Source organism: Chlorocebus sabaeus, chromosome 8, assembly GCF_047675955.1.
Source record: "Chlorocebus sabaeus isolate Y175 chromosome 8, mChlSab1.0.hap1, whole genome shotgun sequence".
NCBI classification, from domain to species: Eukaryota; Metazoa; Chordata; class Mammalia; order Primates; family Cercopithecidae; genus Chlorocebus; species Chlorocebus sabaeus.
In genome coordinates this window covers 147993317-148020207 of record NC_132911.1, presented here as the reverse complement: position 1 = coordinate 148020207, position 26891 = coordinate 147993317, and the positions used below count along the sequence as shown (strand labels likewise).

At 54.7% G+C, this 26891-nt stretch overlaps 1 protein-coding gene across 4 annotated transcripts; it reads right to left on the bottom strand.

The window, feature by feature from the left end:
• Positions 1-78: 78 nt before the first annotated feature.
• On the bottom strand, positions 79-26820 carry HSF1 (heat shock transcription factor 1). Of its 4 annotated transcripts, none has more exons than XM_008001908.3 (14): positions 26503-26820; positions 5458-5566; positions 4892-5028; positions 4593-4717; positions 3395-3470; positions 3262-3323; positions 3052-3148; positions 2818-2954; positions 2410-2691; positions 1935-2018; positions 1042-1147; positions 897-962; positions 753-822; positions 79-681 (listed from the first exon to the last, which is right to left on the bottom strand). In XM_008001908.3, exons 1-14 carry the CDS (start codon positions 26617-26619, stop codon positions 476-478), a joined length of 1674 nt encoding a protein of 557 aa, XP_008000099.1. In that variant the 5' UTR covers positions 26620-26820; the 3' UTR covers positions 79-475. The 4 variants fall into 4 exon arrangements, with proteins under 4 accessions (XP_008000099.1, XP_008000100.1, XP_072874618.1 ...); XM_008001911.3 differs by having other exon boundaries at positions 481-673; positions 26503-26744; XM_008001909.3 differs by lacking the exon at positions 1935-2018 and having other exon boundaries at positions 26503-26777.
• Between the last annotated feature and the right edge of the window lie 71 nt (positions 26821-26891).

Genomic DNA, 26891 nt, shown 5'->3' with positions numbered 1-26891 from the left:
CCAGCCCTTCTGTGCCTCACTGCACCCCCACCCACCGTACTACCCTGGGACAGAGGAAACACATGGGAGGCCACCGCATAGAGCCTGTCTGTTTATAGATCTCTGCCTGTCTTGTCCGTCCATCCACCTGTGTGTATATATCTGTATATCTCTATGGAACAGGGAATGGGACAGTTGTGTAAAAATCCAAAATACAATTCTGATTATGAACAACCTGCAGGGTCAGTCCAGGTGTGGCTACGAAGCCCCAACCAAACCACAGGACACGGGGTTGGGGGAAGGCAGACTGGCAGGCCGGGGTGACCCTCCTGACCAGAGGTGCTGCCCAGACCTGAGCCCCCGTTTGTCCTACTGGGGCTGTGGTGGCCAACCCACTAGTGCCCAGGACCTCGAGGCTGCCTCGCCTCCCCAAGGCCAGCCCTGCACTGGGGGTGGGGGTGGGCAAGCCACAGCTGGCCCAGCTCCTCCGGGGCATCTAGGAGACAGTGGGGTCCTTGGCTTTGGGAGGCTCTGAGCCTGTCAGCAGGGAGATGGTGGGGTCCTCTGCGAAGCCGTCCCCTTCGGAGAAGTAGGAGCCCTCTCCCAGCTCAAACAGCACCGGCAGGTCGCTGCTCCCGGTGTCCACGGAGCCGGGGTCCAGCAGGAACAGTGGCTGCGCTGTGTAGTGCACCAGCTGCTTCCCTGCGGGGGTGGGGGGTGTCAAGGCGGTGGGGGGTCAGGGGCAGAGAGGGGGCCGGTGGGACTTGGCTCACCTGAATCCGGGCTGCTGTTCTCTGCCTCGGGAGGCCTGGGGGGCTCCTGGGGAGACAGGAGCTCTTGGATCTGTGGGGTGGAGATGGTATTGTGAGCGCTCCTGCTGGTCTTGTTCCCCCTCACCCCCCCGCCCGCCTACGCACACTAGCCAGGCTGCTGTCAAGGTCAGGCAGGCTCATGTCGGGCACGGTCACCGAAGGGCTGAACAGCTGCAGAGGAGGGAGGGAAGTCAGAACAGCACCCGGAGGCGGGGTGGGGCGGGGCGGGGCGGGACAGGACGCGACTCACGTCCAGCAGGGCGCTGGTGTCCACGCTGAAGCCGTGGCTGCTCAGCATGGTCTGCAGGTTGTCCAGGTTGGAGTCCATAGCATCCAAGTGATCACTGAGCTCATTCCTGGCCCGGGATGAGGGGGTAGCTGAACCAGTGCCCCAGGCCCCACACCCCGATGCACTCCTGTGGGAGAAGGGCTCCCCTTGACTGTATCCCCCAGGCCGCACCCCCGTGTATGCCTGCACAGGCTGGAGGGGGCAGTGCATTCGAGGACCGCCTGGAAGGTGGTGGAGGCTCTGTGCCCTCGGGTGCGGCTGGGCCCATGCTGGGCATCCCTTTGCCATGAGGGCCTGGAGGCCTTGGTGGCAGAGGACCCAGGAGACAAGGGGCGTATTCAGCTCTAGCACGAGGATCAGGGATTTCAGTTTTCAGGGTTGGTGAGGTTTCCTGTTGCACTGGGAAAACGGCTGGGGCTGTGCTCAGTGTGTGGGTGGCTCAGTCCCTGCCCTGGTGCTGCTGTGGGAATGAGACCCATGGTCTAGTGGCTGTGACCAAGAAAGCACTAGGCCATGGGGCACACCTGGGCCATGGGACAGGCAGCCAGGCTGGGTACCAGAGGTGCCCTGGAGACCCCGCCTGGCAGGAAGTGCAGTCAGCACCGCAGTTTGGATCCTGCCAGCACCAGAGGCTGTGCCAGGCCAGGGAGACCTGTCCCTGTCACAGGCAATGACCACAGGCCCATGGCCAGGGGAGTCATGATGACATTGAGCCCCAGCCACAGAGGAGCTTAGGACGATGCCGCCCAGACCCGATGCTCATGCCCCGTCAGGCTGGGTCTGGTCCATGGCTGTGTGGGAGGGCCCGAGCTCTGGCAGGGCCCTCCTCCCACCCCAGTGGGGTCAGCGCTAACCCTGGCTGGACTCGGCCATGCGGAGAGGAAGAGGGGCAGGGAAAGAGGCGGGCGACCCCAGACATCTGTGGAGTGCGAGCCAAACTGCAAGATACAAAAACAAGAGCCCCCATTGCAGGCAGGGGCTGGGCAAGCCTGGGGGTGTGGAGGCCAGGCCCTGCTCACCATCTCCTGCCATCTGTCTGGGCAGCACGACCTGCCAGGACCTGTGGCCTGTGGCGAGAGGGTGGCAGCAGCAGGAGGGGTGGCTGAGAGCAGGGCCCAGCAGCCTGCCCGGACACGCCCTTGGCTTCTGTGGCGTTTGGGATTGTGGGGTGATCTGTTTGGCACCTGTCTCCCTCCCCAGCCCCGAGCTCTGAGGTTAGGGGTAAGGTCCTGCCTTGCCAGCTGCCCTGCTCAGCCCTCTGGGACAGTCTGACCTGAAACCCAGGGCTGTGCCTCCCGGGGCTGTGGGTGGGGCAGCACTCGCACTCACTTGTCCAGGCAGGCTACGCTGAGGCACTTTTCAGGGGTGGAGGTGGGCGGGGGTGAGGGAGGCTGGCCCTCGGTGTCCGTGTGGCCCCTGGCGTCCGTGAGGGCTGTGGCGGAGGCGGGGGTAGGTTCACTCTCCCGCAGGATGGAGTCAATGAGGGCGGTCGGGGACAAGAGGGTGTCCACGGAAGATGGGCGCCCGGGACTCGCCTCCTCTACCCGGGGGCTCTGAGGCGGGCTGGGGGGCTCCTCCTTGACACGCACCAGGGGGCTGCTGGACAGGGGCCTGGACACGAGGGGGGCCACGTTAGCTGGTGTCTTGGCCAGCCCCACCTCATCCCCAACTCTGCCCTGGGCCCACAGGGGCTCGCCTCGTTGGGGGACAGGATGGCTGGGGTGATGCGGCCCCCACCTCTCGTCTATGCTCCCGCCGGGGGAGGCCACGGGGCTGGCAGGAGCCAGCTCGGTGATGTCGGAGATGATGGGTCCGGAGTTGGCCACAGAATCGGGGGCATAGAGGCTGGAGCTACTGTAGGCCGGGGAGGGGGCCTGCAATCAAAGACAGGAGGCTCCTGCAGCGCCGGCCAGGGCAACACGCCCCACTGCGCCCACAGGCCTGGACGGGTGCCCTGCCTCCAGCACTCACCGAGTAGGGGCCCGAGCCGTGGACGTGCTCCAGGGAGAACTGCCGGCCGTACTTGGGCATGGAATGTGCTGAGCCACTGTCGTTCAGCATCAGGGGGCTGTGGGGAAGGGTGCAGGTCAGCCGCCACCCCCCGCCTCGGGGCACAGCTGACAGAGGAGGACGACGGCCCTGAGCCCCGGGTGGTGGATGTGGGCGTCCCCAAAACCTCACATCTTTCTCTTCACCCCCAGGATCCGGTTTGACTGCACGAGTGAGATCAGGAACTGAATGAGCTGTGGGGAGATAGGACACAGTCACCCCGGCCCTTGTGGGGCCCCCGCCGGCCCTCTGGCCCTGCCCCCACCTTGTTGACGACTTTCTGTTGCTGGGCATGCTTCTGCCGAAGGCTGGCCACCTCCCGCCACAGAGCCTCATTCTCACTGCAACAGACCAGGCTGGGTCAGTGGGGCCCAATCCCAGGAGCCCCAGGGCTGGGGGAGCCCCACAGACCCTCCCCGTCCACCAGGCAGGAGCAGGGCTAAGTGTGACCATGTCTGGCCTGGCCCACCCCAGGATGAGAACTGCTGTGTGGAGGGCTGGGGGCCAGGGCCAGGGCTTGCTGGTCCCACTGCCCCCTCCCTGCCGGGAACACCTGGTGTCAGGTAGAGTGTTGGGGACGGGAGCACCAGGATCCAGGTGCACCCGGATCCTGGCATCCATTCTGGCCAACACCTGGAGGGCTGCCTTGGACACAGGCCAGGAGCAGACCCTTGAGCCGCCTTCCGAGGCCTGAAAAGCCAGGTTGAGGGAGGATGTTCTTCGGGTGCGACACCGGCTGTCCCGGGTCCCGCAGGTGCTCAGGGCCAGGCCTGGAAGTGGCTCAGAGGTGGCCCCACGGGGTGGGGAAGAGCTGTCCCCAGCCAGTTGAGCAGGGCCGTGAGTGCGCTCCTGCTGCTCTGGGAGGCTGAGCCCCGCCAAGCCTGAGTCTTCTTGGGGCCAACTGGGGTTGGGGCTCCCGCATGCCTGGAGCCCCAAAGTGGATGCGAGACCTGAGCCAGCCTTCCGAGGTGGGCTTGCCTCAGTTTCTCAGGTGCCACCATGTGTCAGGCCCCTGCTAAGGTTTCCCCAGAGCCGCAGGGTCCTGGTGAGGAGGGGCTGGGGGGCTAGCTCCATAGGCCCAGGCACGTGTGGGGCAGAGGTTCCAGGAAGGGCCTGAGATGCGTCTGACCCCAGGGCGGAGGCGGGTGGGATGGGTCTGCTGTGCAGGGCTTGTCCTCAAAAGTAGGCTGGTAGGTCCCGCCAAACTCAGAGCCCAGGCAGAAGCCAACGCCCCGGGAGGCCAGGATGGCCCAGAGAGCGCTGGGGATGTGCAGAACAGGGACCCTCCGGACCCCCTTCTGCACGTGGAGAATGGCCGGTCCCAGCAGCCATGGCGGCGGGGCTGGGGCAGAGGCCCAGTAGATCTGGGTGGAGCAGGAGGTGGGGCTGAGCACCTGGAGCCCTGGACAGGGCCCTGCCCCCACAGCACCCGCCGCGGCCCACAGTGCTGGTGTGGGACCTACTGCTTCATGGCCAGGAGCTTGGAGTCCATGCACTCCTGCTTCCCCTTCATCAGCTGCACGTCCGTCAGCAGCTTGGTGACACTGTCCTGACGGATCTTTATGTCTTCACTCTTCAGGGTGGACACCTGGATCCCCGAGAGGGTCAGGGGTCACTGAAGCGGCCTGGGAGCTTGGCAGGCTCAGGCTCGTCCACTGCAGCGGGTCCCTCAGGAAGCGGGCAGGCTGGGGTGGGAGCTCTCAGGGAGGGCCAGGCGGGGAGAGCAGGCGAGACTGGGCAAGGGTACGGGGCCGGCACTCACACTGGTCACTTTCCTCTTGATGTTCTCAAGGAGCTGCTCCTGGCCGCGCAGGAAGCACGGGTGCTGGAACTCCGTGTCGTCTCTCTCTGGCTTGACCAGGCCACCCTGCTCGATGTGGACCACTTTCCGGAATCCATCTGCACATAGCAGGGAAGGGGGCGGCTCTGCTTCAGGGCGGGACCAAGACCCCTCGAAGAGCAGCCACTCCCCTGGGAGGCTGCTGCGGGGCTTGGCCACAGTCAGACCCCGCCCTGCCCCTCAGAGCCCACGCCTGGTGGCCGGGTGGTCTTGGTCTAAGTGAGACCCTGTGTCCCCACAGGGCTCCCCACACCCGATACACATGGAGTACAGCTCGGGCTTCACGGTTCTTCCCTGGGGACCCCAGGTTCATACCCACGAGGACCCTCCCCCTTGGAAGAGGCAGCTGCCCCCGGCCCCCAGGCTTGCTGGGTTCCATGGCATGCCCTTAGCCAGCACAGGGGGCTCCGTCCTTCATCCACAGGGTCCTCCTGCTGGGGTCCCGCTGTCTGCAGGTCTGCCTCCCGCACCTCGGAGGTGGCACTCACACATGTTGAGCTGCCGCACGAAGCTGGCCATGTTGTTGTGCTTGAAATACTTGGGCAGCACCTCCTTGGCAAACTGGCCCTGGTCGAACACATGGAAGCTGTTCCCACTCTGAAAGGAAGACACACGGTGGGTCACGTGTGGTGGCAAGAGGCAGCGTGCCCAAGCCACCCTTCCCCAGGCCACCCCTTCTGGAGCACAGGCAGTGCACGTTCCACCTGATGGGGCTGGGGCCATGGGAGGCCCAGGGGGCTGGGGGGAGGCGAGTTCGTTCCTGGGACCACCTGCCACACGGGGTTCATCTGTGCAGCGTGACCTGCATCCTCACTGTAGGCGGTGGGCAGATGCGGGGTCTTCCTCATAGCTGGGAAGCCCTTCCCCAGGGGTTCTAGAGAAGGCCACGTTTCCACTCACAAAGCACCCGACGCACTCTGGCCCATGCCCACGGGATAGGTGTTTTAAGCAGGACATTTCCCTTAGGAACAGCAAAGGAAATTGAGCCCTGATTTCATTACTCCAGAGGAAAACACATTTGCGTTCAGAAATCCAAATTAACTCTTGTTTTGTGACGTGAGACGAGAAACAGAGACAGTCAAACACTGCATATATTCTTCCTCTTCCATTTCTCTCCCAAGCTCAGGCCCAGAGTTATCAGGAGGAGCTGGCGAGGGAGGCATCCCTGCTGGCTGTGGCCACAGTGGCTCAGAGGGGGCACTGAAGGCTTAGGGGACATCGAGAAGCCCACACGGCGGGGAATGGGGGCCTGAAGCAGGGCCAGAGAGAGGTGAGGGGTGTCTGCACAGGAAGGGGCGGCTGACCCAGTGAAGAAACGGGAAGGGCAGTGGGGCAGATTTATCCTGCCAGGGAAGGGAGCTGCAGATGCAAACAGGGAAAAAAGCCGGAAAACCCCCCGTGGTATGGCACTAGAAGTGGGGAACCGCTTTCCAATATAGAAAGACGCGAAATAAACAGGGATGTGCATGTGTAAGGGGGGAACCAGTCACGGAAAGGACCCAAGGCAGCAGGAGAGAGAGGGTGAAAAACGCTAAGCCAACTTTCCAGAACTCTGAAAATTAACCAAAGAATTACAGTAGCACAGGGAGCATTTATTCCAGAAAAACAGCTGAATCTTAGTAAGAACAGTGGGCTGTGTGAACTTTTTTTTTTTTTCCTGAGACAGGGTCTTGCTCTGTTGCCCAGGCTGGAGTGCATTGGCATGAACACGGCTCACTGCAGCCTCCGCCTCCTAAGTTCAAGTGATTCTCGTGCCTCAGCCTCCCAAGTAGTTGACTACAGGTGCCACCATGCCCGGCTAATTTCTGTATTTTTAGTAGAGATGGGGTTTCACCATGTTGCCCAAGCTGGTCTTGAATTCCTGACCTCAAGTGATCCGCCCACCTCGGCCTCCTGCAGTGCTGGGATTACAGACGTGAGCCGCTGTGCCAGGCCAGGCTTTGCGGCATTTTAACATGCCCTGTTCCCACTCCATCTGCAGCCCTGAAAACCAACAGCTGCAGTCCCTGTGGGAACCAGTGTCCTGGCAGCTGCTGCGGGGTGGGCCAGGGCTTGGGCTCCTCCAAGGCCCCATTCCCAGAGGCCTGGCAGCATCTGCCTAGGAGTCCACGCGCAAGGCTATCTCTGATTTGACTTGAAGCTCTCCTGAATAAAAAAGCTGTTCGCCTAGGTGTGCTTGTTGAAACATTTAGAGGCGATTTTTGAACGCTGTGGCTGCCTGAGGCAGTGCCTGGCAGCTGGGGAGAAGGAGGTGCCACTAGGGGCTCTGAAAAGCTCTGAGATATTCCAGGACATCTCGCAGCCGTGTCCACGTGTGAGCCAGCCCTGAGCTCTCGCTTCTGGCTGACCTTGAGCTCTGCATAAGCAGGAAGGGAAGCACAGGTTGTCCACGGCCTGGCCGAGTGCTGAAGGCGTCCCTGGCACACACACAGCCCCCAAAAAGACGGAGACTCGCTGGCTCCAAGCCTCGAGAACATTTCCGCCCCGTCCCGACCCACATCAGTGAACTGAACAGAGACCGCAGTGGCCATCAACAAGAAAGAACAGAGCCTTTACAGAAGCAGTCCCGAAAAGCTACCGGGCCGATAACCACAACAAACAGCAGCAGTGACAAATCCTGGGGAGGCGAGGCAGTCTGAGCTCCAGAGCTGCCACTCTCAACCTATGAGAGTTCCAGTTCTCCAGCCAGCTGTGCTGGCTCACGTTGTGGTTCCAGCACTTTGGGAGGCCAAGGCGGGTGGGTTGGTTGAGCTCAGGAGTTGGAGACCGGCCTGGGCAACATGGCAAAACCCCGTCTCTAGTAAAAATACAAAAATTAAATAGGTGTGGTGGCGCACACCTGTCATCCCAGCTACTCAGGAGGCTGGGGTACGAGGATCCCTTGAGCTCCGGAGATGAAGGTTGCAGTGAGCTGTGATCGAGCTACTGCGCTCCAGCCTGGATAACAGACTCAAAAACAAACAAACAAACAAACAAAGACTCTAGTTAAAAAAAAAAAAACAAGAGATATGCAAAGAAACAAGAAGCTAGGACCCATACACCATACACAGGGGGAAAAAAAAAAGCAATCGATAGAAACTGTCCCCAAAGAAGCCAAAACACTGGACACTGGACTTACCAGGCAAAGATTTTAAGTCAATTTTTTTTTTTTTTTTTTTTTTGAGACGGAGTCTCGCTCTGTCACCCAGGCTGGAGTGCAGTGGCCAGATCTCAGCTCACTGCACGCTCCACCTCCTGGGTTCACGCCATTCTCCTGCCTCAGCCTCCCGAGTAGTTGGGACTACAGGCGCCCGCCACCGCGCCCGGCTAGTTTTTTGTATTTTTTAGTAGAGACGGGGTTTCACCGTGTTAGCCAGGATGGTCTCGATCTCCTGACCTCGTGATCCACCCGTCTCGGCCTCCCAAAGTGCTGGGATTACAGGTGTGAGCCACCGCACCCGGCCCGATTTTAAGTCAATTATTTCAAATATGTTCAAACAACTAAAGGAAACCACATCTGAAGAACTAAAGTATGAGAATGATATCTCATCAAACACAGGGTATCAATAAAGAGATAAAAATTGTAAAGAAAGACGAAATCAAAATTATGGAACTGAAAAGTATAATAATTCAGATTAAAAGCTAACCAGAGGGGCCAGGCATGGTGGCTCACGCCTGTAATCCTGGCACTTTGAGAGTCCGAGGCAGGTGGATCACCTGAGGTCAGGAGTTGGAGACCAACCTGACTAACATCGAGAAACCCCGTCTCTACTAAAAATACAAAATTACCCAGGTGTGGTGGCTCATGCCTGTAATCCCAGCTACTCAGGAGGCTGAGTCAGGAGAATTGTTTGAACCCGGGAGGCGGAGGTTGCAGTGAGCTGAGATCGCGCCACTGCACTCCAGCTTGGGCGACAAAGCATATCTGACTAGGAGAAGGAGTCAACAAACATGAAGATAGGTCCATTGAGATGGTTCGGTATGAGAAAAAAAAGAAAAAAGAAGGAATAAGAAGGAGAGGAGCCGGTTGGGCGCGGTGGCTTCACACCTGCAGTCTCAGCACTTTGGGAGGCCAACATGGGTGGATCACGAGGTCAAGACATCGAGACCATCCTGGTCAACATGGTGAAACCCCATCTCTACTAAAAATACAAAAAAAAAATTAGCTGTGCGTGGTGGCCTGTGCCTGTAATCCCAGCTACTTGGGAGGCTGAGGCAGAAGAATCGCTTGAACCCGGGAGGCAGAGGTTGCAGTGAGCCGAGATCACCCCACTGCACTCCAGCCTGGGGGACAGAGTGAGACTCTGTCTCAAAAAAAAAAAAAAAAAAAAAAAGTATTAAAATGGCTGGTGTGGTGGCTCACATCTGTAATCCCAATACTTTGGGAGGCTGAGGTGGGTGGATCATTTGAGGTCAGGAGTTCGAGACCAGCCTGGACAGCATGGTGAAACCCTGTCTCTACTAAAAATGGAAAAACTAGCTGGGTGTGGTGGCTCATGCCTGTAATCCCAGCTACTCGGGAGGTTGAGGCAGGAGTATTGCTTGAACCTGGGAGGTGGAGGTTGTAGTAAGCAGAGATTGCGCCACCGCCCTCCAGCCTGGGCGACAGAGCGAGACTCCATCTCCAGACAAAAACAAAAACAAAAACAAAACAAATAAAATAAAAGTATTAAAATAAAAGACCCTGCCACTCAATCTTTGTATACTGGCCGGGTGTGGGACTCACGCCTGTAATCCGAGCACTTTGGGAGGCTAAGGCAGGAGGATCCCTTGAGCCCAGGAGTTGGAGACCAGTCTGGGCAACGTCGCAAGACCCCATCTCTACAAAACATAAAAATTCAATATCCGGCAAAACTATGCTTTGAAAATGGAGAGATTTCCACTTCTGGGACAGCAATGTGAAGACCTTCGTGGAAGTACTTCCTGTGAAACAAGCAAAGCTTACTTAAACCATTTAAAGTCTCAAAACTGTCCTAAAGGCATATTAACAGATAAACACTTATGGAGTAAAATCTACCGACACCTGGTACGAACAGTGAGCCTGGTGGCATCTGAACCTCAGCCTCCTCTTTCCCTCTCACCCCAGCTCGCCATGATGGGCACTACACTCAGGGGTAGGGGAGCAGGAAGATGGGGACCCTTCTCCCCTCAGTTCCTGAGTAAGGTTTCCCGCATCTCACGGGCGGGGCAGACCACCAGCATTTCTCATCCTCACCAACTCCAAGCTGAAGAGACTAAGTTGCTGGAGCATGTGGCCAAGACGCCAGGGGCTCCCTCCTCCACCATGCCCACGCCTCAGAGAGGAGCTCTGCCACAGCCACAGCCACAGCAGGCTGAGGACACCCAGGTCTCTGACCACCCTCCCCGCAGCTCCCACCTGATTAAAGCATTTTCAAAACCACTTTTTTTTTTTTTTTTGAGATGGAGTCTCTCTCTGTCACCTAGGCTAGAGTACAGCGGCGCCATCTTGGCTCACTGCAACCTCCACCTCCTGGGTTCAAGCGATTCTTCTGTCTCAGCCTCCTGAGTAGCTGGGATTACAGGCATGTGCCACCACACCTGGCTAATTTTTATATTTTTAGTAGAGACGGGCTTTCACCAGGTTGGCCAGGCTGGTCTTGAACTCCTGACCGTAAGTGATCCACCCACCTCGGCTTCCCAAAGTGCTGGGATGACAGGCATGAGCCACTGTGCCTGACCTTAAAAACCACAAGTTTTAAATACAATTCGGGCTTTCTGGGTTAAAACTGCAGGTAGAGCACCCATGCTGGGAAAGCCAGGCCAAGAAGATCAGAGGCTGCTGTCCTGCCCGGTGCCCAGAGCGGTGGTAGAGAATGAGCCTGGGGAGAGAGGCTGTCCGTAAGGAAAGAGCTCTGAAGCTCCGCGAGGAAACTCATTTTATTTGAAAGTTCAGCCCAAGAGTGCTCTCAGAAACGACAGCTCCTCTAAAGTAAGAGAAACAAGTAAAACCACAGGCTTGTTCTCCTGCAAAGGGAAAGCTATGAAGAGCCCCGCTGGGGCCAGAACAACCCTGACTGACCTCAGAAACTACCACTGCTCAAAACCCCACAGAACACCCCTGCAAACAATAATCCAAATAGCGAGACCCCCATCTATCAAAAAAACGATAAAAGAGACGAAATCATAAAGAACCCCCAGTGGAAATTCTGGAGCTGAACAGTACAATAACCAAAGCAGAGCTGCTGGCCGAGTGGTAAATGCTTAATTTCACATGCAACTCCCAAGCTGCTTTTCAAAGAGGATATAACATTTGTGTTCTCAGCAGCACGGGTGAGTTCCAGTGGCTCCGTGCCCTCCTCAGCACCTGGTGGTGTTCACTGTTTTTTCTTTTTTTTGAGACGGAGTCTCTTGCTCTGTCCCCCAGGCTGGAGTGCGGTGGCGCAATCTCAGCTCACTGCAACTTCCGCCTCCTGGGTTTACACCATTCTCCTGCCTCGGCCTCCGGAGTAGCTGGGACTACAGGCGCCCGTCACCCCGCCTGGCTAATTTTTTAAAAAAATTTTTAGTAGAGACGAGGTTTCACCGTGTTAGCCAGGATGATCTCCATCTCTTGACCTCGTGATCCGCCCGTCTCAGCCTCCCAAAGTGCTGGGATTACAGGCGTGAGCTACTGCGCCCGGCCTGTTGGCTGTTCTAGTAGCTGTCACTGAGGTTTTTGTGTGCATTTCTCTGACAAGTAATGATGTTGAGCATCTGTTCAAGTGCTTATTTGCTATTTGTCTTTTTTTGATGTATCTGTTCAAATCTTTTGCCTTTTTCGATATACTTTTTTTTTTTTGAGACAGAGTCTTGCTTTGTCACCTAGGCTGGAGTGCAGTGGTGCGATCTTGACTCACTGCAATCTCTACCTCCCGGGACCAAGAGATCCTCTCCCCGCAGCCTCCTGAGTAGCTGGCACCACAGGAGCACACCACCATGCCGGGCTCATTTTTTTTTTTTTGTAGAGATGGGTCTCCCTATGTTGCCCAGGCTGGTCTCAGACTCCTGAGTGGAAGCGATCTACCCACGCTGGCCTCCCAAAGTGTTGGGATTACAGGTGTCAGCTACCATGCTCAGCCACTTGTCATTTATTTATTTATTATTATTATTTGAGATGGAATCTCGCTCCATTGCCCAGGCTAGAGTGCAATGGCGCGATCTCGGCTCACTGCAACCTCTGCCTCCCGGGTTCAAGCGATTCTCCCGCCTCAGCCTCCCAAGTAGCTGGGAGTACAGGCACCTGCCACCACACCCAGTGAATTTTTGTATTTTTAGTGGAGACAAGGTTTCACCATGTTGGCCAAGCTGGTCTGAAACTTCTGACCTCAAGTGATTCACCTGCCTCAGTCTCCCCAAGTGTTGGGATTACAGGCGTGAGCCACTGTGCCTGGCCAAAAAATTTTTTAAATATATATTCTTGGTACCAGATACATGCTTTGCAAATATAGTGTGTGGTTTGCTTCTTAATTCCCTAGCAGTGTATTTCAAAGAGTGGATGTTTTTAACTTTGATGAAGTTGACTTTATCAATTTTTTCCTATTTGGTGATTTTGTCTCCTAACTCCAGATCAAAGGGTTTTTTTTTCTCTAGAAGTTTTGTTGTCTTAGCTCATATTTTAGTCTCCAATCCATTCTGAGTGAGTTTCGTATATGGTGTGAGGTAAAGGACAAGGCTCACCTTTTTGTTTATGGACGTCCAGTTATCCCAGCACTGTTTGCTGAACAGACGATTATTTCTCCATTAAACTAGTGGCACCTTTGTCAAGATCAGTCAGCCTTAGATGGGTGAGTCTATTTCTGAAATCTACAGTTTGCTCCATTTGTTTACATGTTTATATTTATGCTAATATTGTTCAGTCTTGATTACTGGAGCTTTATAGTGTCTTGAAATCAGATAGTGTGAATCTTCTAATTTTGTTCTCCTTTTAATAATACTAAGTCTTCTGTCCCATGACCATGGTGTTTCTGTCCATTTATTTAGGTCTTCAATTTATCCCCCACCTGGCCTTTTTTTCTTTTGAGACAGAATCTCACTCTGTTGCGTGGGCTGGAGTGCAGTGGTGCGATCTCGGCTCACTGCAACCTCCACCTCCCAGGTTCAAGTGATTCTTCTGCCTCAAGCTCCTGAGTAGCTGGGACTACAGATGCCTGCCACCATGCCCAGATACTTTTTGTATTTTTAGTAGAGATGAGGTTTCACCACGTTGGCCAGGCTGGTCTCGAACTCCTGACCTTGTGATCTGCCTGCCTCGGCCTTCCAAAGTGCTGGGATTACAGGAATGAGCCACTGCACCCGGCTAATGTATCCCTATTAACTAGCCTGCCGATGGCCCCCTGTTGATCCCACTTCTGGTGTCCACACCCTTGAGCTATCTCCTCCCGCCATGTACCACGGTTGTCCTGTGTCCTGTGTGACCAAACGCAGAGGTGATGCTATTTGAGAACAAACTGCAAAAGCCACCTTGGGCTGTGGCTCTCTTGAGCCACTGGCTTTTGGAGAGGCAAGCTGCCATGTTACAAACAGCTCTATGGAGAGGCTCACTTGATAAGGAATTAAAGTCTCTTGCCAATAGCCAGCGAGAAACTGTGGCCTGTCGTTGGAAGCATATTTCATCCTCAGTTGAGCCTTGAGATGACGTCAGCCTCAGAAACCTTGAGCTGGAATCAATTCACGAGTCTCAGAAACTGGGATAATAATTGTTTTTCTTTGAGACAGGTCTCACTTGATCACCCAGGCTGGAAGGCAGTGGTGCGACCTCGGCTCACGGCAACCTCCGACTCCTAGGTTCAAGCAATTCTCCTGTCTCAGCCTCCTGAGTAGCTGGGACTACAGGTGCGCGCCACCACGCCTGGCTAATTTTTGTATTTTAGCCAGAGATGGGGTTTCGCTGTGTTGGCCGGGCTGGTCTCAAATCCCTGACCTCAGGTGATTCACCCGCCTCGGCCTCTGAAAATGCTGGGATTACAGGTGTGAGCTACGACGCCCGGCCGAATATTTTCAATTTTCAATGGTTTGTTGCTAGTGTGCGGAAATACAATTTATCTTTGTATAATGACCTTGTGTCTTGTGGCCTCACTAAACGCATTTATTAGCTTTACTAACTTTCTTTTACACTATTTGGGATTTTCTAAGTCAACGGTCATGCTGTCTATGAACGGAATCACTTTTCTTTCTTCCTTTCTAATGTCTATGTCTTTTATTTACTAGACATGCTGCGCTGATGACGACGTCGAATGGACTGTTAAACAGACGTGGCAGAGGCACACATCCCCGCCTTCTTTCAGTCTTGGAGGAGAGCGTTCCGTTTTTCCCAAGTAAGGATAAAGTCAGCTGTCGAGTTTTCAGACGGTCATTACAATGAGGAATTCCCCTTCTATTCCTTGTCTGCTGAGTTTTTATCATGAAATAGATGTTAAGTTTTGTCAAATGCTTTTCTTGCTTCTGTTGAGAAGACCACATGGTTCTTCTTCTTTTCTACTGACATGGTGAATCATGCTGAGTTAGAATGCTGAACCAGACTTGCATCTTAAGCCTTTTATTGTGGTCATATGCCTTACATGGTTTCTGATGAGAAATTGGCAGTCGTTCTTATCTTCTTCTTTTGTTCTTCTGCATGCAATTTCCTTTCCCTTCCTAGTTGCTTTTTAAAAATTATTATTATTATTTGTATTGATGGGGTCCTACTATGTTGCCCTATCTGGGAGCAATCCTTCCACCTTAGCCTATGACTAGCTGGCACCACAGGCGCCACCACCGCGTACGGCTCTTCTGGATGCTTTATTTATTTATTTATTTGTTTTGAGAGGAGTCTTGCTCTGTCCCCCAGGCTGGAGTGCAGTGGCGCGATCTCGGCTCACTGCAAGCTCCGCCTCCCAGGTTCACACCATTCTCCTGCCTCAGCCTCCTGAGTAGCTGGGACTACAGGCACCCGCCACCACGCCCAGCTAATTTTTGGTATTTTTAGTAGAGACAGGGTTTCACCGTGTTAGTCAGGATGGTCTCAACCTCCTGACCTTGTGATCTGCCCACCTTGGCCTCCCAAGTGCTGGGATTACAGGTGTGAGCCACCATGCCTGGCCTCTTCTGGATGCTTTTAAGATTTTCTCTTCAACGGCCTGTTCCAGCACTTTGATTATATAATGTGCCTTGATAGGGTTTTGGTTTTATCCTGCTTGAGATTGATATTCTTGGACTTGTGAGCTTACAGCTTTTCAAAAATTTGGGAAAAATTTTGGCCATAATATTTCTCGTTTTTTTTGTTTGTTTGTTTTTTGAGACGGAGTCTCACTGTTGCCCAGGCTGGAGTGCAGTTGCGTGATCTCGGCTCACTGCAAGCTCCACCTCCTGGGTTCATGCCATTCTCCTGCCTCAGCCTCCTGAGTAGCTGGGACTACAGGCACCCGCCACCACGCCCGCCACCATGCCTGGCTAATTTTTTATATTTTTAGTAGAGATGGGGTTTCACCATGTTAGCCAGGATGGTCTCGATCTCCTGACCTCATGATCTGCCCGTCTTGGCCTCCCAAAGTGCTGGGATTACAGGCGTGAGCCACCACGCCCAGCCTAATATTTCTTTTTTTTTTGAGACAGGGTCTCTGTTGCCCAGGCTGGAGTGCAGGAGACTCTGTTGCCCTGGCTGCAGTGCAGTGGTGTGATCATGGCTCACTGCAGCCTCCACCTCCTGAGCTCAGGTGATCCTCCCGCCTCAGCCTCCTGAGTAGTTGGGACCACAGGTAGGCACTACCATGCCCGGCTAATTTTGTATTATTTATAGAGATGGGGGTCTCGCTATATTGCCCAGGCTGGTCTTGAACTCCTGGGCTCAAGCGATCTGCCCACCTCAGCCTCCCAAAGTGCTGGGATCTCAGGCAGGAGCCACCGTGCCCAGCCTTTTAGTTGTATTTCTGTATTCTCTTCCCCACTGTTTTCTGGAACCTCAAATACGTTAGACCACGATATTATCTCCTTGAAGCTCAGCTAAGTTTTTGCAGTCCTTTTTCTCTCTGTACATCACTGTGGATAGTTTCCATTGCTTTTAGTTCGGGAATCTTTTCTTCGGAAGTTTCTAATGTTTTGTCAAACCACTGCGGTGAATCTGAAGAACCACCTTTTTACTTTAGAATACATGCCCTACACCAGCGTCCCCCATCGTTAACATCGTGCCTTTGTGTGGTGCATTTGTCTCAAGAACATTAGACACATTGTTAACTAGGGCCCATATTCTATTCAGATTCCTTAGGTTTTCACCCAATCCTTCCTCTGCTCCAGGACGTCACCCAAGGTCCATCCAGTTGTCATATCTCCAGTTCCGCCGGCTCTGACACCTTCCAGTCTTGCCTAGTTTCTGAGAACCTTGACAATTTTGAGGACTCGTCAAATAGTTTGCGGAATGTCTCTCAATTTGGATTTGTTTGATGTTTTTTCATGATTAGCTGGGGTTATGTATGTTTTTGGGAGGAAGATCAAAGAGGTAGAGTGCTGTTCTCATCATCCTATCAAGTATACAACAGGCCGGGCGCGGTGGCTCACGCCTGGAATCCCAGCACTTTGGGAGGCTGAGGCGGGCGGATCACGGGGTCAGGAGATTGAGACCATCCTGGCTAACACGGTGAAACGCTGTCTCTACCAAAAATACAAAAAAATTTGCTGGACGTGGTGGCAGGCGCCTGTAGTCCCAGCTACTCGGAGGCTGAGGTGGGAGAATTGCTTGGACGTGGAAGGCAGAGGTTGCAGTGAGCTGAGACCGTGCCACCGCACTCCAGCCTGGCGACAGAGCGAGACTCCGTCTCAAAAAAATAAATAAAGAGTACACAACAGGGATACGCACGTCACTGCTGGTGGTGACCGTGACCCCTGGTGAGGCTGTGCTGCTGGAGGTCCCCACTGGAAAGCTGCTCCTCCGGCTTCTGTGCTCTGCTCTTTGGAAGGGGTCACTAGGTGCAGCCCAGGCTTCTGGAGTGAGGAGGTAAGCGTCACCTCCTCCAAGGGGAACTATCTCAGTAAACAACGTGGAATTCTTCTACGTGGGAGATTAGTTCCAGTGACATTTTGTCCAACTTGCTTCTTTTCTGTATCTTCCATTTCTCAGTCATTTTTTTTTTTTTGAGACGGAGTCTTATTCTGTCGCCCAGGCTGGAGTGCAGTGGCATGATCTCAGCTCACTGCAAGCTCCGCCTCCTGGGTTCACACCATTCTCTTGCCTCAGCCTCCCCAGTAGCTGGGACTACAGGCGCCTGCCACCATGCCTGGCTAATTTTTTGTATTTTTAGTAGAGACGGGGTTTCACCGTGTTAGGCAGTATGGTCTCGAACTCCTGACCTTGTGATCCACTTGCCTCGGCCTCCCAAAGTGCTGGTATTATAGGCGTGAGCCACCGCGCCCTGCCCTGTCATGTTTTTGCGTTATTTCCTTGAGCACACAGAATGTTTTTATAATTGTTTACTCTTTGTTGGCTAATCCTATCAAAACCAGTCCTACTACTGGACTATCCCCCTCCAGTGACAAGTCCATTTTCCTGCCTTGGCTTGTCTGCCGGTTACTGATTAGATTCTGGACGTGAAATTTTTTTTTTTTTTTTGAGACGGAGTCTTGCTCTGTTGCCCAGGCTGGAGTGCAGTGATGTGATCTCGGCTCACTGTAGCCTCCGCCTCCCAGGCTCATGTGATTCTCTTGCCTCAGCCTCCCAAGTAGCTGGGACTATAGGCGCCCATCACCACATATGGCTAATTTTCTGTAGCAGAGACGGGGTTTTGCCATGTTGGCCAGGCTGGTCTTGAACTCCTGACCTCAGATGATCCCCGTTTCGGCCTCCCAAAGTGCTGGGATTACAGGTGTGAGCCACTTCGCCTGGCTTCTGTCTTCAAGAGTGCTGTGCATACCCCGTGCTAGCAGGCAGTGGTGTCTCCAGGGCTTGCCTTGCACTTGTTTCCATGGCATTTGGAGTCGCCTTTCCTTTTGCGCCACTTCAAGCTGTGGTTCCTCTAAGGTCTCAGGAATGCTCTGTGTATTTAAAGTGGCTTCTACACTCTAGCTGGTGGGAACTGAAATAACCATGGCCCCGTGTGAGTCCTGTCCCCTTACACTTACTCTTCCCCTTCAAGTTGCTCTTGGTCTAGCTTCACGAGGTTTCACTTTGCACCAGCAAATCGGATCCAGCCCAAGATGCAAGCAGGCTCACGCGCAGACTGCCGGAGCTCTTTCTTTTGGGTACAACTCCTTCCTTTCTGGTACCATACCCCACAAATTCTGGCTGCCTCAGCTTACCTAAAGTTTGGGTTTTGTTGGGTTCTCTGCTTTTGAGTCTGCAAATTGCCTCCACGCAGAAAGCCTGGACAATTTTGTGGTTCACCTCAGTCTTCACCAGTTTTCTTTTTTTTTTTTTTTTTTTTGAGACAGATTCTCGCTCTGTGGCCCAGGATGGAGTGCAGTGGTGTAATCTCAGCTCACTGTAACCTCCATATCCCGGGTTCAAGTATCTCCTGCCTCAGCCTCCCGAGTAGCTGGGATTACAGGTGTGTGTCACCACACCCAACCTATTTTTGTATTTTTAGTAGAGATGGGGTTCACCACGTTGGCCAGACCGGTCTCAAACTCCTGACTCTAAGTGATCCGCCCGCTTTGGCCTCCCAAAGTGCTGTGATGACAGGAGTGAGCCACCGCACCTGGCCCTAGTTTTCTAATGTCTGAATGTTGTTTAGCGGTTTCTTATGCCTTAAGGGTTAAATCCAAGTTGAACACGTCAGGCAACCCCTGCCTTAGGGGCCATTATGAATTTCACAGGGTCTGCTGGTGAACCCATCAGAGAACCCAGTGTCTCATCTTCCTGCCTCAGTGGAACAAGGTTCCTCCTCTGCTGACCACAGGCACCTCCTGGAGGAGTCACAGGTCATAACTGGGTGTCACGAAAACCTGCCACAGGAAATGGGAGGCCCCTGGCTGGTGTGAGATGCCACACGCTGAGAAGTGTAGGCGTCAGCAAACCCTGAAGCTTGCAGTAAACTCGGAGCCTGTGGCCTCATTTTCCGCAGCACTGTGAAGGACCTGAAACGTGTGTGAGATCCTGCCTGTAGGGACACCTTACATAGGAAGTGTCTGTGTCTCTGAGTATCTTCTCAAAGGGCTCCCTGGCCCAAAACGTGAACAGTGCCGTATTCTACAAGATGGCCGCACAGCCCAGGTCACAAGCCTCTTGTTCCAGCCTCCTGCCAAGTCTAAGCTATATCTGCTGATGGGTGTTCTGGGCTCCTGGACTCGGCTGGCTGGCTTCTCCCTCTCTGGGTCCTGGGAGTGTGGGCTTTAGGAGTAGCGGGAACGCATGTGTGAGTAGCTGCAGCCCACGTGTGGGGAGCGGGGACCACCGGGGTCAGGGCATGGAAGCAGTGAGGCAGGTAGGAAGCGCGAGCAGGTGCAGAGAAAGTGGCTTACTTTGTGGCCCCACTCCCGGGTGTGGCTCTGTCCGCATCTGAGCCGCCCGCACCTTTCTTGTTAACGCTTTTCTTGTTTCTGCTCCGGAGGAGCTTCCAGCATGTTCTCACCACACAACGACCAAGAGCAGCACAATCGCCCTCACCTCTCATCACATCTCTGATCACCGGCTGCCCTGCACCTGTGTGGTGGTCACTGCTGCTCACCATGGCCCACAGGGTCACAGGGAGGAGGCTGAGGCAGCAGCAGCCAGTGCTGCCAGATGCCTTGAGACATCTGGGACCACCTCCTTTCCTTGGACAGCCTCCCCTCCACCTGCCAGACCTGGAGGAGACCCCGGAGCCCACAGCCCTCGATATACCTGATGGGAGCTGCTTGCTTCCTCCGGGAAGGCACTGTGAGCCCCACAACCCCTCTCCAGCTGTCCCTGCACACAGGCTGATTCCTCCAAAACTGAGAGACTTCCAGGGCCAGGCTGTCCATCCCTGGTCCCTCGATAAAGGACTGAGCAAACACTGGCCTGTGGAGTGGGGTGGGCACGGGGCACTGGAGGCATCTGCCCTCCCTGCAGGAGGCTGCTGCAGCCCAGCCCTTCTGTGCCCTGGGCCCCTCCTCACCGCACCCCCCACTGCACCATCCGGGTAGAGGAAACACGGGAGGCTACAGCACAGAGCCTTTTTAATTTTTATTTATTTTTTGAGACAGGGTCTTGCTCTGTCACCCAGGCTAGAGTGCAGGGGCTCGATCTCGGCTCACTGCAGCCTCCACCTCTGGGGCTGAAGTGATTCTTGTGCTTCTGCCTCCCAAGCAGCTGGGGTTACAGGCCGTGCCACCACACCCAGCTAATTTTTGTATTTTTAGTAGAAATGAGGTTTCACCATATTGGCCAGGTTGGTCTTGAACTCCTGGCCTCATGTGATCTGCCCGTCCTCGGCCTCCCAAAGTGCTAGGATTACAGGTATGAGTCACTGCGCCTGGCCAGAGCCTGCCTTTTATAGCGTTTATAGATCTCTGCCTGTGTGTGTGTATCTGTCTATCTCTATGGAAGGGGAAGGAGAACACTTGTGGGAAAATCCAAACTACAATTCTGACTATGAACCAGAAATACCACTCACTCCCCAGGGTCTAACTCAGAAGGCCGGTGGGGGCCACCGCCCAGCCCCAAGGGCACGGGACCGGTGGGCTCTTGCTGCACAACTTGGGAAGGCACAGTGCCCTGGTGGGCGGTAAGTGAGAGCCGGACCCCTCTGGGAGGGAGCATGGACTCTGGAGTTGGTTTCACCACATTTCAGCGCTTACTTAGTGAAGCTTCTTCACATCCAGAGCCTCAGTTTTCTTATCTATAAAGTGGAAATTATGCCATCTACCTGAATGGCTACAGATGGAACATGACAAAGAGCAAGGAGGCTTAACCTCGTGCTATGCACAGAAGCTTTATGAGGACAGATGTGTGCCTTTTTTTTTTTTTTTTTTAAGAGACGGAGTCTTACTCTGTTGCCCAGGCTGGAGTGCAGTGGCGCAATCTCAGCTCACTGCAAGCTCTGCCTCCCGGGTTCGCACCATTCTCCTGCCTCAGCCTCCTGAATAGCTGGGACTACAGGTGCCTGCCACCACACCTGGCTAATTTTTTGTATTTTTTAGTAGAGACCGGGTTTCACCGTGTTAGCCAGGATGGTCTCAATCTCCTGACCTCGTGATCCGCCCGCCTCGGCCTCCCACAGTGCTGGGATCACAGGCATGAGCCGCCGCGCCTGGCTCCAGCTATGTGCCTTCTTACAGCCACACCGGGAGGCGCTCTGATCCGGGCACACATCAGGCCCTCCAGACCCTGCGGCACTCCTCACAGCTGCTGTGGGGCCTCCAGCATCTTGGGCCCAATGCCAGATCATCCAGGGTGGGGCCAGTGGGCCTGCTAGGTCTTGGCGACTCTCAGAACCACAGAAGCAGGGGTGGCCCTGCCTGCCGTGGGAGCTCCGGACACCATCTGTGGCCAGGGTCTGAGTTACTGGGTGTGGCCAGGTCGGCTCTGCTTCTGTAACTCCTCATGTGCTTATGAGTAGACGCCCTGCCCCCGGCCTCACTGCAGGGACCACTCTGCTCCCAACTGTCCACCCAGAGACCCTCCACAGCGGCCATCTGACCACTGGCTTTCAATGGACTTCTCCCCCGGGATAGGCCGGGGGCCTTGGTGACCTCCAGCTCACTCAGTCTTAGGGATCCCCAGGGTCTCAGCATATCCTTCTCGATTCCTTCCTGCTGCCAAAGAGAAAGGAGCTGCACCCATGAGGCTGGGGCCAGGTGAAGACAGTGAAGCATCCAGGAGCCCACGTCTAAGGAGGCCCCCACTCTCAGTGCCATCCAAATGCAGGGTGGGTCTTAAAAAGGAATGCCTCAGGGCCAGGCGCGGTGGCTCAAGCCCAATCCCAGCACTGTGGGAGGCTGAGGTGGGAGGATGGCTTGAGCCCACAAGTTCCAGACTAGCTCGGGCAATACGGCGAGACCCTGTGAGACCCTGTCTCTACTAAAACCTTAAAAAAAAAAAAAAAAAAAAAAAAAAAAACCAGGTCTGGTGGTGCGAGCCTGTAGCCCCAGTGACTCAGCTGAGGTGACTGGATTACTTGACCCTGGGAGGCAGAGGCTGCAGTGAGCTGCAATCATAGCCCTGCACTCCAGCCTGGGCAACAGAGCAAGACTGTGGCTTAAGGGAAAAAAAAAAAAAAAGTGCTTCCTTAAATTTTGCACTCAGGTGCCCCCCAGGTGTCCCCTCTGGTCTCACCCTGATCCTGAGGCCTCTATCTACCTGGGTTCATTCTAACCTGCATGACCATCATTCTAGCATTTGTCTGGCACAGGTCATGTGGCTGTGCCTTGTTCTCAGGCCTCAGCCTGGAGTCCACAGCTGCCCAGGGCAGCCACAGTTAGCCCTGCAGGGCAGGGGGAAGTAGGGCTGGGCTGGTCTCTTTTTAGAACATGATCAGGTTTGAAAACATTTTCTACTCTCGCTTATGAAATATATGTTCACTTTTTTAGCCGGGCGTGGTGGCTCACGCCTGTAATCCCAGCACTTTGGGAGGCTGAGGCGGGTGGATCACTAGTCAGGAGTTCGAGACCAGCCTGTCCAATATGGTGAAACCCTATCTCTACTAAAAAATACAAAAATTAGCCGGGTGTGGCCTCGGTGACAGAGTGAGACTCTGTTTCAAAAAAACAAAACAAAACAAAAACTCAACAACAACAAAAAAATGAAGTATATGTTCATTTTTTTAAAAAAGTATTTTAGAAAAATATAACTATAAAAATTATCTGGGCTGGGTACAGTGGCTCACATCTGTAATCCCAGCACTTTGAGAGGCTGAGGCAGGCGGATCACGAGGTCAGGAGTACTAGCCCAGCCTGACAAATATGATGAAACCCTGTCTCTACTAAAAATACAAAAAAAATTAGTCGGGTGTCGTGGTGGGTGCCTGTAATCCCATACTCAGGAGGCTGAAGCAGGAGAATCACTTGAACCCCGGAGATAGAGGTTACAGTGAGCCGAGATTGTGTCATTGTACTCCAGCCTGGGCAACTCCATCTCAAAAAAAAAAAAAAAAAAATCCGTAATCTCACCATCTCAGATGTTAAGATTACTTTTCATACTTCCTTATTTTGTTAATAAAGGTGGGACAAAATCATAGTTTGTAAAAAACTGAGATGATGGTGAACCCAGTTCTGAGGCTTCACTTTCTGCTTTTGTTTGGGTCTCCATGCTGTCAAATTCTCTGAAGAGGCAGCTGCCCTCCTGAGTCAGCTGCAGCCCAGCAAGGCCCTAGAAGAGCCTCCGCTGGTGGACAGAGGAGCTGCTGCATGCAGAGGAGGAAGCTGGGCTGAGGGCTGGCACCAGGGCACGGGGCAGGGAGGCTGCGGGTCCCTGGTCTCATGGGTCTCAGTTCTACAGAGCTGCCTGTCAGTCCCGGTATTCAGTCCCCCAACCCCGTCTTTGGGTCTCAGTGGTACTGGATCCAGGCGCACCTTTGGGATAAGCTGTTAAGAAGTTGGCTGAGGGAGGACCACCCATGTCCATGCCCATGCTCCTATGTGGATCTCCCGGGATCATAACCTTGTGGCTGACATGTTTCCTCTCCAAGGCAGACGGGGCTGTGCTGTCCTCCACGACCTGCTGGGTCCCCTCAAGGCCTCTGCCTGTGTGGGTGGGGTGCTCGTGGGAATGAGGGTCTGGGGGGTGGGAAATCGAACACCACAGGGATGGGGCCATAGTCCCCACCAAATGGGCTCTCCTGGACAGTGACCCGGCATTCTGCCTCCAGTGGCTGCAGTGGGAGTCCCGATCTCAGGCCAGGGAGGGGAAGTGCAATGGTTGTCCAGACCTGGTCCCATTCCTGGCCAGGCTCAGTAAAGTCACTGGCCAGTTTCTGGGCCTCAGTCTCCCCCAAGTTATTCAGCCCTGAGAATTAGTCACCATGCCTGTGATGCTGCCTCATCTTCTTATGTCAAACAGGGAGGGTTTTTCTTGGCAGAATGGTGGTAAGACTTTGAGCCAGGAGACTGTCCCAGAGAAGGCAGCAGAGAGCAAGAGCACCAGGGCCTTCTCAAGGCCTCCGAGAGCCAGCTGGGCCTGGGCAGTAGATTTGTGGGAGGGTCCCCTGTTGGGACTCTGCCGACATGGAGTCTTCAGGGCTTGTGTGAGTGCTCTCAAAGCCACAGGATGGGACGATCACCTCCTTTCTCCAGGCCATGCAGCCAGCGCCAGAAAGCTCTGCAGCTCCCTGCACAGTCTGGAGAAGGGCTTCCTTCCAGTTTGAAGTCAGTGTTTCTATCTCATTGCCATGCTCACCCCCACTGCTACATCCTGCACCAACCATTGCCACTTTATACTGACCAGGTGGAACCAAACACTCACATTCCACTCGGCTCCCCATCTCTCCCAAGGGAGAACAGGCCCACAGATGGTGCACCTGTGAGGAGAGCAGAGGCTGGCCACAGGCCTCATCAAATCTGCCTCCCTTGCTCAAAAGCCCTGCCCAGAACATGCCTCGGTCTCAAAAAAGAGTACGCTGGGACCTAACCCACATGCCTCATAATCTTTTAAGCAGAAACAGCAAGCAGATTATGAGACAGGACAGATCGTGCTAGTAGGATTAAGCTTAGAATATCCCAGATAATCTCAGATGCCCCTCCCCCAATGGGGCAAGAGAGTACTTCTGAGGCTTAAGGGGAATAAGAAAAAGAAGGAAGGGCTGGGTGCAGTGGCTCACACCTGTAATCCCAGCACTTAGGGAAGCCAAGGCAGGTGGATAACTTGAGGTCAGGAGTTCCAGACCAGGCTGGCTGATGTGGTGAAACCCCGTCTCTACTAAAAATACAACAATCAGCCAGGTGTGGTGGCGTGCATCTGTAGTCCTGGCTACTCGGGAGGCTGAGGCAGGAGAATTGCTTGAACCTGGGAGGTGGAGGTCGTAGTGAGACAAGATCGCACCACTGCACTCCAACCTGGGCGACAGAGCGAGAAGCTGTCTCAAAAAAAAAAAAAAAAAAAAAAGAAAGAAAGAAAGAAAAAGAAAGACGGATAAAAGAAAACAGAAACATGGGAATATTTCCTTTGCACAAAAATGCCAAGGTCTAGAATGAAGAGATGGTGAAATGAAGTCAGCCTGCAGGAAGGGGCACTGCGCTGTAATGGGACTTGGGGATGGGAAGGCCGACACAGACAGAGGTGTCAGCAGGACAAATACAAAGTGTTTCTGAGAAGAGCAAAGATTTCCAGTCCTCTCTTTATTCCCAAACACTCTGTAGGTAAAGCAGGGCCTCAGTAAACCCGAGAAGCAGAAGACCTGGCCTCCTGCCTGGAGCAGCTTCAGTTCAGACTTTTCTTTATTCCTAACAGCAGAAACAGGCTGTGCAAATGGGAGGCCCTCAGCAGAGCCTGAGGAACTCTGGGGTCTTAGCTCCTGGGAGGCCACACATGCTTGGTGGCATCCCACCTGTCACGGTCCCTCCAAAAGCTCCCAGTGATCAGTGGCCTTTCTTTTTTCTTTTTTTTCTTAGACAGGGTCTCATTCTTTGCCAGGCTGGAGTGCAGTGGTGGAATCTCGGTTCGGTGCAACCTCTGCCTCCCAGGTTCAGGGGATCCTCCTATCTCAGCCTCCCAAGTAGCTAGGACCACAGGCAAGCATCACCACGCCCGGCTAATTTTTTGTATTTTTAGTAGAGTCGGGGTTTTGCCATATTGTCTTGGCTGGTCTCGAACTCTTGGCCTCAAGTGATCTACCCGCCGCCACCTCCCAAAGTGCTGCTTTCACAGCAAAGAGTCACCCCGCTCGGCCAGTGTGGCCTTTCTTCAGGCCATCACTTGCCAGCCACAGGCTGTGGCTCTACCCCTCACCGGACACGACGTCACAGCCAGGATGTCAACAGCAGATTCTGATCTCCAACTCCAGACAATCACTGATTTACTTCTGCAAACCGGAGCTGTCCGGTCTTGCAGGGTCGGACCGTGTAAACAAGCCTGCTGCCAGGCAACTGAAGACAGAAACACGAGTAAAGACGCCCCACAAGGAATGAAAAACAAAACTCCTCCTGGGAAACTCAGATTTGGGATTCGGAAACGGGCTTGAGATCAACCTGAAGCTTCATGACGTCTTACTTTCTGTTTCCACTGCCTTTCCTTTTCCACTACAGCGACGCCCTCCGCTTCACGTGCCAAGTCCTGACTTTCTCCGAATAGTTGCCGACCCAGCACCCCGTAGGCCGTCCCCCGGGGACGCCGATGTCCTCTGGAGCACAGCGTCCGCTGGCGAAGCCGGGTGCTTGCCCTAAGCGCGGACACTTCCGCAACCGCCCAACAGTTAGCAGAAACCCGATGCAAGGGACGCCCCATTCTCCCATCCCAGGGAAACTTCGCTGGGGCAGCAGTTGAATCGGGTGTGGGTCTCGCAGCCGCTTTCCCAACTTAAGGCTCTGCGTCTAGGCAGGCTCGGGACCCTCCGCCCTTCTCTGGCGGGGGCAGGGCAGGCTCCCCGCGCGTAAGCCGAGGTGTGGCAGGGCCCCTCCCCGCAGCCCTCCCGCGCTGTCCACCGCGGCCCTGCTCCCTCCCGGTCCCCACGGGCCCCGCGCCCGCGCGCTGCCCTCACCGGGCTCCAGCAGATGAGCGCGTCGGTGTCCGGGTCGCTCACGAGGGTCCACAGCTTGGTCAGGAAGGCCGGGACGTTGCTGGGCCCCGCCGCGCCGGGGCCCACGGGCAGATCCATCTCGGGCAAGGCGGGAATAGGCGGAGGGAGCGGCCGCGAGGAGGGGCCGAGGGCCGGGCTAACGCCGTTGCCGCGCCAGCCGTCCGGGCCGAGCCGCCGCCCGCTGCGCACACACAGCCCCAAGGCCCAGCATGGCCGCCGCCATCTTGCAACGGGCGCGCTGCCGCCGTCGCCGCCGCCGCTGCCGCTCTCTCGCGTCACCCCCGGCGCGAGCACGCAGGCCCCGACCCCGCCCCGGCCCCCGGCCCCGCCGCGCGCCTGCGCGTGTTGGT

Excerpts from the sequence above, each read along its gene's own strand:
- HSF1 (XM_008001908.3), bottom strand. The coding sequence starts at position 26,619 with ATGGATCTGCCCGTGGGCCCCGGCGCGGCGGGGCCCAGCAACGTCCCG. Across the intron at positions 4,718-4,891 it reads TCAAGAGGAAAGTGACCAGT|GTGTCCACCCTGAAGAGTGA; the intron begins GTGAGTGCCGGC and ends TCGGGGATCCAG. Across the intron at positions 3,471-4,592 it reads AAGCTCCTGGCCATGAAGCA|TGAGAATGAGGCTCTGTGGC; the intron begins GTAGGTCCCACA and ends GGTCTGTTGCAG.